The sequence below is a fragment of the Mastigoproctus giganteus genome, chromosome 12 (assembly GCF_048544385.1).
Source record: "Mastigoproctus giganteus isolate SK-2022 chromosome 12, ASM4854438v1, whole genome shotgun sequence".
Classification (NCBI taxonomy): domain Eukaryota; kingdom Metazoa; phylum Arthropoda; class Arachnida; order Uropygi; family Thelyphonidae; genus Mastigoproctus; species Mastigoproctus giganteus.
This window is the reverse complement of record NC_143586.1, coordinates 134,357,910-134,376,172: the sequence shown is the minus strand read 5'-3', so window position 1 is coordinate 134,376,172 and position 18,263 is coordinate 134,357,910. Positions and strand designations below refer to the sequence as shown.

At 35.2% G+C, this 18,263-nt stretch overlaps 1 protein-coding gene across 4 annotated transcripts in view; it reads right to left on the bottom strand.

The window, feature by feature from the left end:
* Positions 1 to 8,889: 8,889 nt before the first annotated feature.
* LOC150077442 (sodium/potassium-transporting ATPase subunit beta-like) overlaps positions 8,890 to 18,263 on the bottom strand; it is a 165,420-nt gene continuing 156,046 nt past the window's right edge. For all 4 annotated transcript variants that reach the window (XM_090386659.1, XM_090386657.1, XM_090386660.1 and 1 more), the window contains one exon: positions 8,890 to 10,584. In XM_090386659.1, the coding sequence (XP_090242785.1) occupies positions 9,476 to 10,486 (1,011 nt within the window). In that variant the 5' untranslated portion in view covers positions 10,487 to 10,584 and the 3' untranslated portion in view covers positions 8,890 to 9,475. The remainder of the gene's footprint in view (positions 10,585 to 18,263) is intronic.

Sequence of the window (18,263 nt, the reverse complement as noted above, 5' to 3'; positions counted from 1 at the left end):
ATTTGCCACGTGTAATGCATAAATGTTCCACTTTCCTGAGCGTTGTATAACCCTCTATTTATAATTTAATTTTTAATTTTATTATTTTAAATTTAATATACTGTATATCATTAATTAGAAACAAAATACCAATTATATTAGTGATATTTTGAGTGCTTTATAGTAAAAGTTAGTGTTTAATAGTGTTTAACTTCCATTATGGTTTTGTTTTTTGGGGGTAAAGTATTTCGATGCACAGACAATTTACTGAACGAATCGAATGGTTATTCGGTGCATGTTAATTAAATAAAACTATGTAATACATTTCTTGTTTTTAAGTTTAGTGCAAATGAATTTAAAAGCAGTGGCTTCGATGCTTTGTTGTATCGAAGCCACCGCTATTCAACATTCGTGCTGCTAAGTGCTTTGAACGAGACGCGTGCACGAGAAAAACAAAACAAAAAATGTTATTTGATGCTTCGAAACGCTCCACGTGTATGCAGAAAAAGAAGTCCGAGCAATGTAGTGCTGACTACTGTGTAATAGGTTATAAGCACGTCCTGGATTTTGCTAAAAGGTCTGAAATTATATTTTATATATATATATATACATACAGAGTTAGTCAAAATGTTGTGGACAACTTTGACAATTTATGTCAGATATACTACTATAGCAACATACGTTTCTGTGACAAAAATACTACCAAATGAAAGCATAAATATCGAAATTTTTAACAGTTACCTTGCAGTCCTACAATATGGGTCCCACGTGCGACTCTGCACACGTCAATGTGGTAATCAAATTTATGCCACATTTTCTCCAGCATAGTATATGTGAGTGATATTTGCAGTGATACATCCTCGCGACTCTTACAAAGTGACAGGTTAAGGGGAGGCACAAATATTAAATCTTTCACAAAACCTCAGATAAAAATATAAGGGAGTTGAGGTCCGGTAATCTCGGTAGATAATGAAGTAAAGGTTTGTTATCATAGGGATGGGGATAATTGTCATTCAGAAACTAAATAATCGCTCTATCAGCATTCATACGTCAGTTATTTTCTTTTTTGGAATTTTGAAGATATTATTGTCCTCGTAATTCTATTATTATTATTATACTGCATCAAGGAAAACATGAAATATAATCATAAGAACTTTTGTTATGAAAATTATCTTATTATTTCAAAAAAAAAAAGATCAATTGATTTTCTTAAGGAAATTTTAAATTGTTTGTTATTTTTTTTACATAAGATGAGTTCATTTTATGAGTTCGTCCTTTTTAAACACAAAATATTATATTTTAATTGAGCCAAACTTGATCTAAAGCGCATCCACGAATACATTGAAAATTGAGCATTATCAAACCATTCTTTAAGACAATCCTTGATCGGCATGGTGCGTACATGAACTGTGTTGTTTGAAGATAATAAGCACTCAAACCTACGTTGGTGTCATTGATTATTTCCCGAATGGAAATGCATGCATAATGGATTCAAACGCTTCGGGTTATTTTCTTACCACTTCTTCAATGCCTACAAAGAGATTAACTAAGAGTTATTACTATGGAATTCTTTTGAGTAGAATTTAAAACTTTGGTAAATTAAACTAAGGTCTCATCTGAAGAATTTTGTTTTAAAATTAATTTCGTAAAAGTAAATAACAATAATACATAAACATTTACCAGCTGTCTTTGCAATATCCGTCACAAGAGGTCATTTAGATCACAAGAACTTGTTGATTTCTTTATGAATAAAGATAATTCCTTAGACTCTTGTCCATCCCACCACCTGGAAACGAGATTAAATAAAACCACAGTATGTGTGTATATATATATTTCAACCATAAACAAATCAACAAGCTCTTGTGACCGAAGATATTACAGACAGCTGATAAGTGTTTATGTATTATTATTAATATAAATTTTATAAAATTAACTTTAAAACAAAATCCTTCAAATTAGCTCTAAGTATGATTTACTAACTTTTAATTTTACTAAAAATTAAGAATGCCATAATAATAACCAACCCTTAGTTACTGTCTTTGTAGTCACTGAAGAAGTGGTAAGAAAATACCACGTTTGACTCCATTATGTATATATTTCCACTTCGAAAATAAACATAATTATACCAAGTAGGTTTAAGTGCTTAATTCGAAACAAACCATTGTTATTGCTTTTTTGTTTAAATCAAATATATGAGCACGAAAACATTAGCAAAAGTACATAACGTGCTTCTGATTATAATGTTCTGTACAAAAACATTATTATAAAGCACTTCAGTTTAGCATAATTCTCACATTAATTTAAGTAATAAATTTTGTTAATCTTTGCAAAATTATGTTCCGTATTAACGCACGTTTTATAAACAGTTTCGATGGACAAAAGCTATCCACAAACCGATCTACTCTGACCTGAATACAAGTGGCGGTGACAGGTGCCCCCGTATGTCGCGCTATGCGTGCAGACACCATTGACATGCATATGTACACACACTCATTAATTACTGTTGGACTGCGTGTTTGTAAAGTTTTAGATATAATGAGGGTAACGTTTCATATCTTAAAGCAGGTTTTACTCCTGTTTTTGTTTTTCTTTAGGGTAAATTCACTGTGGTGTACTTTACTGCAATGTCGTGCAGAGAATCATCATCTCGGTTTATGTTCTTTCGCACGTACTTTGTGGACTAGCAGTATTTGACCTCAAACATAATTTTAAAACTACTAGTGTAGTTTTACTCTTAACGTTTTGTCTGTATGCTTTAAGAGCTCTTTCTCTGAAAACGTGTATTTGATTTTAACTTAGGGATACTTCCATATATCTTTCATTACAAATAAAACATAGGCCATATTGCACTGTAAATACTGCGCGTGTTCTGTGGTAGATTTACTGTTTAAAGGACGAAAAGCCCAAGTTTTCAGGAGAAAAACCATTCTACCCTCACCTTAGACCGACTAACGTTGTGAAAAAAGACCCGTAAAAGTTCCCCAAGTCATTGACGGGATTCGAACTCAGGTCTTTACTGTCCATTGTGGAGAGACTGGTGATTAAACACTGCTGGTTTAATGGTACGCGCATCCATTTTCTCAGTTCTTCTGGGATTTTTCTCTCTTCAACCATGTTTTAACTAAATAACCCTCATAAAATTACTTTCTCACAATGGGTTTTTTCACCCATGGGTTCGAATGTTTTCACCCATGGGTTAGACCTGGGTTCGAATCCCATTAATGCCGCGATTTTATGAGCTTTTTGTTCACACCCTGGCTGAGTTACTCATTCTCCGTCTAGATAGCAAAGGTTTTTCATCCAGAAGAATAGTCCAATCTACCAGAGAACACACAATTTATGGACGTAAAAAAAGCAAATTAAGAAAAAAAACATTGCTGCACCACAGATGAGTGGTAATGGGATCTAATTAAGCAGTTCTCAGTATAGTGTAGCGGAACATAATAAATAAGCATAGCCAGACTACAGTTGGTGTTGAAAATCCAAGTTTATTGGAAAAAATACCACAGATCACAACTGCCAACATAATGCGTTACCAGCCAGTTAATATCATAACATTAGAAACTGTTTTGTTAACAGTATCCTAAGAAATGGGTGCCATATCCCATTTTCACGACGTCACGCTTAGGGCATGAGGTCAAACTTTACAATTTAGCTTTTCGTTAGCAGCTTCCTTAGGAAACTTTATATTCTTTATTTTTATACACAGGTAACATCTTCAATAGTTATGAGTACGTCCATTAAAATAATTCTCTATACACAAACACACAGAGAGAGTTTGTTTGTTGTTGTTGTGTTCAAGTTAAACCCTTACAAGAGAAACAACCACATGAAACATATACTAGGTCAGTTGTATTTTCCTGGGCCATGCCCTATGAACGTTTCCTTGGCTCAGCACGACAGAGGGCGCTCTTCTATTTGTACCAGCACATGGCAGCAGCAGCTATTATAAGGCAATGTATGTTATACAGAAAGTTATCACGCTCTGTTAGGTCAAGCTGTGCAATGTTTGATGTCTCTGTACACAAAATCTTCAACGAAAATATAGCGAGGTTGCAACCGAACACGGGACTATCGAAAAATAATTATTTCACTTTTTTTTTTAAATGCTCAAAATAATAAATACGACACTAGGCTGTGAACTACTGCCCTCTGGTGTGCTCGCTCTTCCTTTCTGTATCTGGTATGGATCTCATTCCGGGAAGGAAAGAAAAGAAAGTAATTGGTAAACTACAATTGAAGGAGACAGATGAAAAGTTACTGGTTAATTACAGAAAGCTAACAGTCACTTTCGAAATAGACCAAAATCATTCATTCAAAATACTGTACAGGTATTTCTAAATAACAACTAAGCCTAGTTAACAATTACAATAGAAATTCTATACATTAAGGGAGGAAAACAATCACCAGCTCATGCGAGAACTCTCTTCTCGTAGATATCAATTAAGGGTTCACCAAATTAACAAAGTTTCCTCTTTTATCTGTTAATTGTAATTCGGTTATCAAGTAATTAAATTTACGCTCAACAAGAATTTGTGCTGGAACACCGCGTATTCTACTTGCGTGTGCCTTTCGAAACTTTGTTCCAAATGCACGGTATTTTTGTGTGTTCGCGCAGTCGTAGCTAATTTTATAAAGTGTTACTCTTATCTTGAAACAGCAGACAGCAATCGCCGAAACAGGTAGCGAATACTGAAAACAGTGCTGCTATTTTTCGAGCAGAATACGTTATACTAGAGCGCGCATTGAGTGCTTTTATGTACTTTGTCTAATGTGGATAGCACTTTGGTGTGGCCTTCATTAACTATGTTTACTGTTTATACTTCGTACCAGGGTTGCTTACTTAGTTATAGATATTTACTACGATGCAAAGTACATTTCAAATGAGGAATATAATTTTAAAATTGAGTTATGATTGATATGACTGACAAATACGTGTGATACATATAAAATATGATATTAAGTAGCCCACTGAAGGATTAGAAACGGACAAACTTGATCTTATTGAAATTTTATATCGCCTGCCTACTCACCGGGTAATGCAGAAGAAATAGTCCCTTTATTAGTTGAGAAAACATGGGATAGAACTAGAACAAATGTTAAAATTGTGAAGCATCAATTAATTTTTCGTGTGTTTTCCCCAGAAATTTTCTAGACAGTTTCCTAAATGAGGATGAAAATAGAAAAGTTAGTATAACAGTATACTGACAACATTTGAACTTCCCAAACACCTTAAACATTGCATTTAACAACCAGTAGAAGATATCGATTTGTTTTGTGAAATGACTCCTTTGATGTCCTTTTGTGGTATCCAAGGAAACCATAACTAATTGTCAAAATTTCTTTAATTCACCCAGTAAATTTATTTATTTAGCTCAGCAGAACAAGGACAGCAAGGGATAGCGTGGTATCGATTAACAGCAAGACACTAATTGATGTTGTCACGGAAATGCCTTTATATTTTTGACCAAGAAAGAAAAGAACAGAAGAATTAAGAATTTGAGGAGGAAGAAGGTGGCATTATAGTGAAGGAAATTCCTTAGCTGCTGCAATGTGTCCTAATACATATCAGAGATACAGATAGCATAAGAAAAATTACGTAAATTTTGCCACCAATTAGCTCAATTTAAATATATCCATGTATTTTAGTTAGTTCCAAACTTATTTATAGTCATGCTGAATGTTTTTGTGTGAAAGGTTAATGGTATGAAATAGTTAATCTACTTGACTGTACCTCACAAGACAATTCTAGAATACACTAAATTATTTTGATGTGATTTATAATTAATAACTTAAGGATGTACCGATTTTATGGCGAAGTGGAAGCCATCAGGCAGTGTCATTCAATGTTTTTCAAAGCTAGTAAAATAAAAAGGCATTTTCCAAATGAATTATCATGCAATATTGAAGTATTAATCGTTATTAAAGTTGATCGTACTCCGATAAATATGATTTTACATGAATTCGATGATCTTACGTACCTCATATTTTGCAAAATACTGATATAACTCGAAAATTTTACTTTAAAATGTAATATAGTTCGTTGTCATAGTAAATGAGTTATGCATATTAACTATTGTAAATTTAAAGTACAAAACTTTGATTAATAATGCGTTTAAACTATGCAAGATGCAAAGAATTTCAAGATAATAAGGGTTAAAAGTAATTTATAGTTTTACTTGACAATCACTCAGTCTAGGAAGTCTTGTTTTGCATTCCTGACGTTTCGGTATCATACTTTTGTTTGTGTATTCCAAATTAGGCAATGTGCTGAAAATACCAATGATAAGTCTTGCCTCCATTCATCACTGTATTGGTCGCTTGCATGATTGGTTCATATTGCTCATTAATAGACACATTTGCGTTGTAGAAACCGATGACCTTAAATAGCTATGATGCTAATTTGAAATTTATCCAATATCATTAAAATAAATAATAAAAGATATCATGGGTACAGTAGATTTGTGCGTTACGTTTTTCTCATATATTGTATAGATGTAATTGGATTGTGTTGTAGATTACCTAAGTATCTCTATGTAAAAATAAAACCGACCTAAAATATACGTGGAATATCCGGGTCTTCGTAAATTTGTTTACAAATCTGGTTGAGTAATGAGTTATATAAGGACTGTGGCTTCATTAGCGAACTTTATCTACAACCTGCCTTAGTAAAAATGAAAGAGGGATCACATTTCAACCTAGAATATGCTGTACAATCGTTAAAGAACTCTGCGTTCTTCGAAAAGTGATTTTCTGCGAAGGATGCGGCATTGATTAGGAGACATGGAGTCGACTTTCTAACGTACCTGGCAGATCTATAAGGAGGAACGAGAAGCTGAACGTGCGCTTATGTGAGATGCATTTTTTATCAATCGTGTAAGATCTATATATTCAAAAGATCGAATCTGAAGATACATATGACCTTTTCTTAAAATAAATGGATCTCCTAAGCCCTTTTATTAATTTTGTACTGATTCACCACTTGGGCGATGAAATAATGGCATTACGTTTTAATTTTAGCATAATATCTAATAATGAGTCTTCTCTTCTGTATCTTTGCGAAATATCGCAGAGAAATAACCATCATTTGATTGTTCAGACTGGCTGACGTATTTCTTTTTACAATTACCAGATATAAAGCGCTATATGATACGGTTGTGGAAGGTGGGTACAGAGTGTTTTGCACTTTTGTATAAAAATTAATTAAAGTAGTCTTATACATATAACAGAGAATATTTTCTTTCTGGCAAGAGAAATCGTACCTGGATGTCTCCAGTTCATTGTGTACTTCTGTATATAACTTCTTTTTATAGCAATCAAACCGATATCACCTGCAGTTTCAAATTATCCGAACACATCGGTATCTACTATTTCACATATAAAGTTAGTATTAATATTATGCACGCCACTTTTTTAAATATATATGGAAACTCGGTGAAATATACTTTTCATTCTTCGTAATTCTGAAAATCTTCGTTTGTATCTGTCTCTCTTTCAAAGAGGTGAAAGAAAACTTTTATGAGCGCTGTTTGGAGGTACATAATCCGTTTTCATATTTAATAATCGGTGATGTGGGCTGCATCATCACGGATCTGACTTACGTGTCTCACAGGATCTAATACTGGATCCTCCATTGGCTAAATAGCTCCTTAGAAAGACCCATTCATCATATCAGAAAGTATCCTGTACACTTTTATAGGCTCGACGCCTCCCCAGCATTTACTCATGAAGACCAACATCTTCATTCTGTCAAATTTTTGTCTTCCATTGGATCGAAATATCTTCAATGGCAGAAATTCTAGTTCTGCAATTCGAATCACACAGAACCCTACGAAGCAGCATCTCGCCATAATTTCTCTTCAGTACGTGTGACTACTATTAAATATCACTACTGTTATTCGAAAGACAATATCAAATCTCATAAGTGATTTGAGAAACATTTAAGGGCCTTTTTTTAAACCGTGGTTGAGTTAGTCGGTCTCGGGAGAGGTTAACAATGATTTTTCTCTCCAGGAATTTCGTCCAGCAAAACCTACTAGAGAACATACACCATTTATGGACATAATAAATTGGTTAAGTTTGTCCTTGGGTGACCCTAATATGAAATATATTTTTTTAGAAAACGTGTATAGTGCTTATCGGATATTAAACCGGATTATTTATCTCAAAACAATGCAGATCAAAATATTCATTCACCTAGGTAAGCATTCTACTTAGGATTGATGAAGCTCATTCATATTATATAAAAAGGTTTCGTTGTTTTCAGTGTTCAAACCAATTGATTAATCGCTGGATTAATCCTAAATAAATTTTGGAAACAATAACCGTATTAGTAATCCAAATGAGAGATGGGGACGTTTCTCCAGAACTAACTCCATATATCCAACTCCATATATCACAACATATAGGCATTCAAGTCAATCTTCCGAAAATTTATATTTCAGTCTTTGCCCTAAACTTGTACGGATGTAAAGAGAATAAATTATTACAGATTTTGCCACATATTTTACGTTGTACATAAAATGAAAGAATCTAACATCATCTTACTGCTAGGCCTAATATGCCTTTCCAGTTAAAAAAATTGAAATCTGTTATCTTTATGTATAACTGTTAACCAGTTATTGACTAATTGCTGTGTGTGCGTGCGTGCCAGTTCCACTCATCGTTTCCTACAGAAACAGCATATAAAGAAAAATGCAATCGAATAGATTTTTGGTCATTATTATTAGCAGTATTTCCTATGTTATTTGTTTTGTATTTTTGCTTTAGATTAACAATGAGTACCAGTCGATGACTCTAAATTAATATTATCTCTCATTCTAAATAAATTACTTTCTATATTTAGAGAATTTGAGCAAACCAGGTGTTTTTGTTTGTCTGTTTGTTTGTTTCAACAATAATTGTCAACAATAGCGTTTTTCCCTAATTTATCACAGTTTAGAAATCATCTTTTGGTGTGTAATACTTCTACATGGGGTTAAACATAGTACCTAATAACACCCTCAAAGCTACCTGTTCGATACACTAACTGTGCCTGTCATCGTAATAATTTAAATAATTCTTTGCTAGTGGGGTTCACATTTATAACATGAAACAAGAGGCGTATGCCGTATAACCAACAAGATAATGATAAATATCACACACTCAGCTGTAACATGAACGTCTGCCACACTCTCTTAACAATTTTCGCCACATAAAGGGATCATCAACTCTTGCAAGTGTCAAACACAACATCCAGCAACAAGGGCAGTGGGCTTTTATGTTGGAAAAAAAATCTAGCAGCCTCCATGGTAATCCACGAGATTGGCTAACATGTGATCGCTGACAATGGTGACTGGCAAGAGGTCTGCGTACGATAAAACAGGCAGAGGTAAGCATTCTTTTCTTCGAATTCTTTTGGCACAGTTTTTTTTTTTTTTTTTTTTTTTTGCGTATTTCGTTGACCGACATCTTTGTTTAGGTGATGATTCAGTGCACATAATGTTTCGAAACGCCTTCAATCAATTAAAAGACTGAAACAGATCTTGCCACTGGGAAAACTATCATCTGTGTGATTAATGTTTCTGGCCCACAATTTGCACGTAACACTGATGGCGACACCTATCGCTGGTCTCTCAAAACGCACTGCCACAAATGGCGGCATGTATTCAGGATGACCTTTGTAAGGAAAGAATTTATAGTGAAAACCTCTTTCGGGAGAGTACTGCACTGGACCCATGTTCTCACGGTCCACAATGGAATCGCCCTGACAGTCCAGGAAGACGACACTCGGTTTGTAACTGAATCGCAGATCATCGGGTAGGTCATTCATACTTTCCAAATCACGAGTGGTATACGGCTCTGGTTTCCAGCCGGTAATGTTGGTGAACTGGAGAAACACACAGGGTCTTCCGTCATCGTAACCGAAGTTGTTGGCTTTGCTGCACTCCAGAGCGACTGGTCGGATGTCGAACAAGCAGAGAGAGCCCTCTAGTGGCATGGATCCGTAACATTCGGTAACATTTGGACTCCGCTTCGTGCTTTCGTAGGCTTCAACAAGACGTTCCAGTTGTGACGTCAAGAATGGCCACTCAGCGCCCTCTGTAGGGATGCTGCCATGTCTGAATGAGATCACGTTCTTCGGTTTGTTGGGCTTGGGTACTATCTGCATGAGCCGCACGCTGTTGTCAATGTACTGCTCTTCGCCGTTCTCAACAGCAAGCAGCGTGGCCACGAGAACCACTCCGAGCAACACAATCGCCACAAGTACGGCAATCCACCATTTCACGCGAGACTTTGAAAGCCACTCCCTTACACCTTTCCCGCGTCCATCTTTACCTGACCCTGCCGCTGCTGTGGCGTTACTGGCCTCGTTTTCCTTGTTTTCTGCATTCACCACTGAATCGGTATAGTCACTTTTCAAGGGGGCAACCTCCGTTAGTTCCTCTTCATGGTCCTTTTTAGCATCGACTTCATCTATGGGATAGTTTTCGTTTTGACGTCCCTTTTTGTCGGTCTGTACATCCATGTCGCCCTTCTTTCCCGCTAAGCTTGTTCACCTACTCTGAGGTTATGCAAGAACCACCTAACTCGGCACCAACATTACTGGAAGGAGGACGTTATCATCTGAAAAAGAAAAGAAATGAAAAATATCAGATATAATATATAAAAGGAAGCGCAGGAGTATTTTTTAGATAAAACATTGTTCTGTAATTGGGATTTCGTTTTATTAAATTTATTTCCTAAGTTAAGTAATCTTCGTTAATGTCATTTTAACTACAGAGGTTGAGAAACTGTATCATCCAGTTAAATGTGAATAATTAGTAAACTTACAATATAAGCAAATACTGAGCTGATAACTATTCCCTTTGAATTTAATACGTCAAACACACAATCTCTCTTGAAATTATTAGCAGCCTTCTATTAAAAGGTGCCTCTGGTAGCTGAGAAAAGCGAACCAAATTACTTCGATGACTTAAATAATAGTTTACTTTTCTTCGAAGATCGAAGGATTATGGAGCAGTTTCCCTCCTCCTTTTCAAGCTTCGGCTAGTGATATTTGATATGTAGCAGAGCAAGTTATTCCAGAGGAAGAGGAAGTTTCAAACTATTAGAGGAAAAGGCAGGAGGAGGAAGAATAATATTTCGTATGGAAGACGGTAAATCTCAGAGAGAGAGAGAGAGAAGAAACGTGAGCCATTACTGAAGCTGACAGTTCTATTTCCTGCTGACCAGGCTCGTAGCTTCCCTGACCAGAAGAGAGCCGATCGACCTAGTTACGTGATATCCGACGACAACTGTGATGGCTAAGATTAATGCAACATGTCAAAGGTTTAAGCAAACTTAGCAATAAGGAAACTATTAATAAGATTTTACAAAAGATTACCCTTCACTTAATGGTACACAATAAATGGAGAGTGAGAAGAGTTTTCAGTTTCTCCAATGTTAATCGTGAACGAGCGATATATTACGTGTGTAATCATAAAGCGTGTTATAAATGACCCCGTTTTAAGATCTAAACAAATAATCTCATCGACATTTAGCCTTTACTGTCTATTTGGTATTGTATTACTCTCAGTATATTTTTGCGTTAAATGTGGTAAGAATTAAATTATAAGCATGTAAAATGTTAATATTAAATATTTACTGAATTGGTTGTGAAGTAATAATTAAAACTTGAGGTGGTCTTCTGAACTTAAACCGTTTCAAGCACAGGCTATAGAATAAAATCCGTGGTCATTGCTTTGCCATGCGCTTTGAGTATTTGGTGAACGGCGAATGGCACTGACTAGCTTTCCTCCTTTTGTCATTGAGTTCAATTTATATATACTAAAATTGTGTAGTGTTAGCTTGTGTTTGTAACCGTGAATACAATAACATGAAATAGATTTTACAACTCTTATTAATGAACTTATCCGGGTGCTGGAGCTGAACTGTAGATGCTGAAGTCAAAAGACATGCAAGAATAGAAGCAATCTGCTGTAAAGAAAATTATGATCATGCCTGCCCAAGAATCCTATACTAGAACGTGAGAATTCAGTAATTAATCGGAAACTTTTGTTTTGCCTTCTTAGTTAAATAATTTACAAAAGGCTATTGGTTGTTTGTGGTATCTTATAATCGCATCAGTATGGCCATTAGAAACAGAAATATCTGCAGCTTATACCCGTACAATCTCAAAAGTTTAATGCAGTACGATGCACAATCGAAGGAGGAAATTTGGATACTGGCCGAATATATGTTTGAGACCTAGTTCGATATATGGTCACTATCTTTGGCACCACACTGGTGTGAAATACTACCTTCATCCATAAATCGTAGGTTTCGTGAAGGTTCGCGTCCATATACATAGGATATTCCCTTGAACGTGTTTTAGATTCATTTTAGTTAACCAGAGCACGATCTGATCGAGGGAAAATTGTTAAAAAAAGATGAAATTTTCTGTTTCTCCAATGAATCGAAAATCTTCCATCCCGATTCATTATTATTTTGAGAGTAATTTAATGATAATCCTGAAGAATTAGAGGAAAATCTTAATCAGTTATGCAGATTTAGTAAGGATTTCCGACTAAAGATGAATATGGCTAAAACAAAAGTAATAAAGAACAAGTATGCCACAGAAAGGTATATAATCATTGAGCGAGCAGTAATTCAAAAGGTGGTTTCATATACTTACCTGGGACAAGCCATTAGCTGTAATAATGATAAATGGCTGGAAGTCAAGAGAAGAATAAATTTTGAATGGATAGCATTCAGGAAATATAGTCACATACTGAGGAGTACTGTCCTAATTTGTCTGAAACATAAAATAATGAACTCTCCACGACGCCTTATGGAAGTTTAACTAGCCAAAAGAATGGAAGAGAAGCTGAAAACTACACAGCGAAGAATGGAACGAATTATGTTAGAAATCAGACTGTTGGATAAAAAGAGAAACACATGGATTAGGCAGCAAACACAAATAAAGGACCTTATGAAAACTAAAGAATTGAAATGGATTTGGGCAGGACACAGCTCGAAGACATGATGACAGATGGACCAAGAAAATAACAGAATGGTTCCCAAGAGGAGACCATTCCTAAAAGAAAACACTGGAAGAGAACAATGGAGATGGACAGATGAAGTTCACGAGTTCGTGGGTAGTAAATGGATGTTTATTGCACAAAACAGACGAAATTGGAAAGTTGCTGGAGAGGCCTTCATCTTGCAGTGGATTGAAAACAAATTGTTTGATGTACTTAAGAATACAAGAAATATGGACACCGAAACCAAAGGTTATGAAACCTTTGAAAAATGATCGAGTTCAAAACATTGAACAGTTTGAGTTTGAAAATTGAGTTATATAGGCTATTATTATTTATTCATTAAACGTTTGTATACTATAAAAATGTACGGGTTTTTTTTTTTTTTTTTTTTGTTTTAATATGCATAATGAAGGTTCACGCAAATAATATTCAATAATATTCTGTTTGGATTCCCGAATTCCTTAGTAGGATGGAACATTGAGAGAAGTTTCAAACTCGCACCGAAACCTGATCAAAATATGCAGAGAAAATTCCATGGAAGTTTGCAAATGAAGTTCTCCTCCTCCTCACATTTAGATAACTGTGTCCGACATTGTTATTCTTGTGAATTAGAAGCGGAAATTATGCACATATTTGATTTTGGGGCTAAATTAGCTGGAAAAGTTTTCTAACCTAACGCAAGTTTTCTTTTTTTTAACTTGTTCCTTTACTTAGGAGAAAGTGTTGGTTTCTGTTTTCTGAGAAGTTTTAGAATTTAGTGCGTTTGGTGTCTTAAAATACGAAAATACATTAAAATACGAAACTACTACTCAACCTACAAAGTTACCTCGCATCCCATTTACAGTTATCCATCGTTACCAAAAGCTAATTCAGCTCTCTAGTTCCAATTTTTCTTTTATAAACTATTTTGACCCTTTGTTCACTGAGCCTGAGCAAAAACATCCAACGCATTTTTATACTGAAACTTTTAATCGTTTCTTCCAATTCCGTTAGCTTGCAGATGGCGCTAGAGGTCACCACAATGAAAACGAATTTAGTTTTCTATATTTTTTTGTTCGCAAATCAATCTGATTCCGCAGAAAAATAAAACTGCGAGAAGGTGACAGTTAGCGTTCTTGTGCCACAACATCAGGATGGCGAATCAGCCTTAACGATCGCTATCATGACATCACCAGGCCACCGTTTAACTTCACAACTACGGAGAAAGTGAGCGAGATTATTGATTTGTTTCTTTTCAGTTTGGAAACTGTTCTTTTGCAATTATGTTACTGAAAATATTCGCTGTTCGATATACAGATTGAGAGTCGCAGTGATAACAGAAATAGACAATAAGCGCAGGTCTGATGGCGCTTATTTTTTACTGACCTAAAGACGAATATTTCTTTTTTATTTATAGGTATTATCAGTATAAAACAACAACACAGAAATCGAAAAAGTTATGGATTGATAAAATAACATTTTTTTTTCTCTATAGCACTGAATGAAATGCCACAATGGATAAAGTGGTATCCAGATCAGTGATTCGGTTCCTTTTTGTGCAAGGGAAAACACCCAAAGCAATCCATGAAGAAATTGTCGCTGTTTATGGAGAATACTTCCCAGGTTACAGTTTTTGAGGTATTAATCCTGGAAGATCGCCGTATTAGCATCAAAGAACTAGCCACAGAGCTCCAAATAGGGTCTCTGGAGAACTTCATCCATCAACAGTTGCTTAGGAGTAAAGTGTTTGCTAGATGAGTTCCCAGACTTCTGACCTCTTATCAGAAGAAGGAAAGGGCACAATATGGACATGAAATGTCTTCGATGTGCCAGGAAAAGCAAGAGGAGTTTTTTTTCACGGCTAGTCACCTGAAACTTGGATCCAATCACAATGATCCCGAAACTAAACAAATGTCAAAACAGTGCAATCATGCAGAATCAACACTCCACAAAAAGGCAAAAGTGAATTTTTATTAAAATAACATTTCTCTATAAAGATTTAAGTTTCTGTTCAAGATTTAATTTTGCTTCATTCTATTGATCAAAAGGAAGAATAATTCTATAAATGAAAAACGAACACTGAAATTTATGCAAGACAGTAATTTGTTTTCATCCCGGAAGAACTTCAGAAAAAGACGCAATAATATTTATTTGATTCCATCAGCGAGAAATGGCTGAACAAAGCTCGCTTTCTCCAACAAACTCCCACGACGATAGCCCTACCATTTCGCGGAAAGTCTTTAAAATTTTTTAAACCTCAGCTTTACGGTTTCGTTCAATTATAATTACAGTTCGGAACTACAATTTTGAAATGGACTTTTTCTGAGCAGCGAAGATCTATTTGTAATTCTGTCATATTTTTATCATTAAATTTCATATCCGGTACGATTTTTGAAAGGGAAGAAATAAGGAAGGCAAAAAACAGATGCAGTTATCACTGCATAGTAACTTTGTGTTTTGTCTTCCAATATATACTTTCTGTTGGAGCAGTGAATTTATTTATTCTAGACATTTATGCTACTCATGGTGTTTTTGTTTTAAGAACATCAGCGACTTAGACCATGTTATGTGAATTTAAATCTCCAGGGGAACCCTACTCCTTCGCATGATATCGGCTAAATACAGCCCCAATTAAAGAGGCGCTTAGAAATTCCTCCAGTCTCTGACAGGATTCAAACTCAGGCCTAACCAAACGAGTGACAGTCGGCAGAATACATCGCCATCAATTTGGAGAGGTCTGAGTCGGGAATCTCATTGATGACTCCAGGAATTTCCTAAGTGTTCTTCAACAGAGACAATAGTTAACCAACCTCAGGTGGAGGGCGTAGGGTTTCCAGCATGCAAATAGGCTTGTGAATACATACTTCTACAGATAAATACACGAAAAAAATGATGGATGAGCTTGGTCGCAATTAAAATAATAATATATCACAAATTTTACACATCAATGCTAAGTAAGTTATACTAATTTGAAAGATTCCAGAGGGTTTTAATCTGGATCCTTGAGCGATTTCATTGTAAGTTAAACAGTTCCATACAGACAAATCAATTGATTGCCATGTGTTGAACTTTTATCTGTCTTTTTACAACCAATCGAGTTTTTAGTTACACTACATTGATTTTTATTATCTCATTCTGTGTCGGTGCGAATTAGTGGGGTGAACAAGTCACAAACAATCCTTTGTGAGATTCACTTGGTTTCGGTGTATTTTTGTATGATTTTCTCTAGCCTCTATATTAAGTTCTTGCATTTCAACTGAAAGTTTGAAAATTGGACTTCATTTAATAATTTATAATACCTTATAGAAATATAAATTATTATCCAGCTTGAATGCAAAATAGTATCTGAACAGAACGATGTTCTAACCTAATATCATGCATGAAATCCCAACTTTATTCAGAATAATGGCTTCTCATTTAAAGCAAATTAAACTCTGCATTAATGAAACTGCATTTTTCATTGGATTAGACAGAATAATCGCTACACTTCAGATGAATCATCCACATTTAACTGTGTTTCTTTGGCGCTTATCACATACACACACACCTGCCTGGTCACTTAAGGCCTGGCAAAAACTCAGATTAGTATTAATGGAAAACAGAAATAAAATTCATATTAAAAACAAGAAGCTACAATCTCGGTTGTATGGAAACATTCATCGTTCTCAGTTCATATAAAGAATTCCTAGGCAATTTCTTACTTATAATAATTCCAGGAATTGTCCATTTAAGTTTTTTTCTACTCTTTTTTGATTCCCCATTTCTTTAGAAAAGAAATGTAGTATATTGTACTTTACGTTATCCCAGCTGTGGATGCATTTCCTAGTCCTCTTAAGCTTGACATTCTCGATATGTAATTTGGATGTGTTGAATGTTATTTCCTGTCGACTTTTGAATATAAACACTAAGATATCAACGTGTACGTTGCTCATGACTAACCACAGAGCATACATAACGCGTTCCCGCTATAGCCTGGTGGCGACCAGAGAAATGACTTTTCACCTTATCACAGTGTCTGTCATGCATCCCTTCAAATGTACGAACAATTCAATTGAAGGTACCTTTGCCTTACGCGAGTCATTGATTCTGCTCGAGGAACCTAAAGCTAACTCGAACTCTTTGGTCTAGTCCAAGAGTGATGTTTACTCGTGTAGTACCTTAATATTGCTCGAATCTTTCGTATTAGTTTACTAGACTGTATTGGTCGTAGTTATTGTGCCGTCTTAGGAACACCCTTTTACTTTGCAACTGGATGCGTTTCCATGTGAAGTGAGCGCTTGACATTAATCCGAACTTCAGGGGCAGCAGTTTCAATCAATAAAGTTGTAGCTGAAAGGGCCATTCTAATATAGGAATATTCCAGCTATTCAAAATTCTCTTTTGAATTAACTTTTTTCGATAGGAGGAACTTTTATGGACATTCTAATGGACAATATAAATAATAACAGTGGTGACAGATTTTAATATACTGCACTCTGGAAGAAATTTTTCAAAGATATTAAGTTGAAGAATACTTCAGTATTCTTTTACAACGAATTTAACTTCCCTACGGATTTCTGCTAATTTGTATCCATCGGACACAACTTTCCAAATGGTTAGATGTTTTTCTTTCTTCTACATTCTTTAACTTAGGTTGTTATAATGTTTTAGGCACATCAGTGACTCAGACCATATGGCACCATATATAATGTGTCTGTAAATTGTGTGTTCTCTGGTTCAGTTGTTGTTTTCTGGAAGAAAAACCAGAGTTTCTGGCTGAAAAACCATGCTACACTCGCCTGAGGCGGAATACTCAGCCACGTTGTGAAAAATGCCCAGACTCGGGGGTTTTCCACCCGGTGTAGGGAAGGATAGTGATTATACCAACTGTGATATCCACGAAGGCCTTCTGCTTTCTGTCCATTTTCATAAGTATCATCTATTAGTATTAAGTAACAAAGCCTGGTAACACGTTACTATATAAATGACATTACGGATGGAATATATATATTTTTTTCTTTTGTCCGTTGAGACTCCTTATACAGCACATCCAGGAAAACACCATGGTAGTATTGATGAACATTATTTTTTAAGTATTTTCCATGCATCAACCAAATTCATGTGTGTTCGTAATTTCCAAAGTTCATTTAAATTCGTATAACGATTTTGATTAACATGAAAAGTATATCTTTCTTAATTTTCTGAGGCGTCTATTACAGTTAATAGATGATCTTAAAAATCGCCTTTTATTAATTGTCACGCCTCACATGAGGCGTGTTATTAATAATAATATCGTGAGAATTATTCATCGTTCTTGGTATT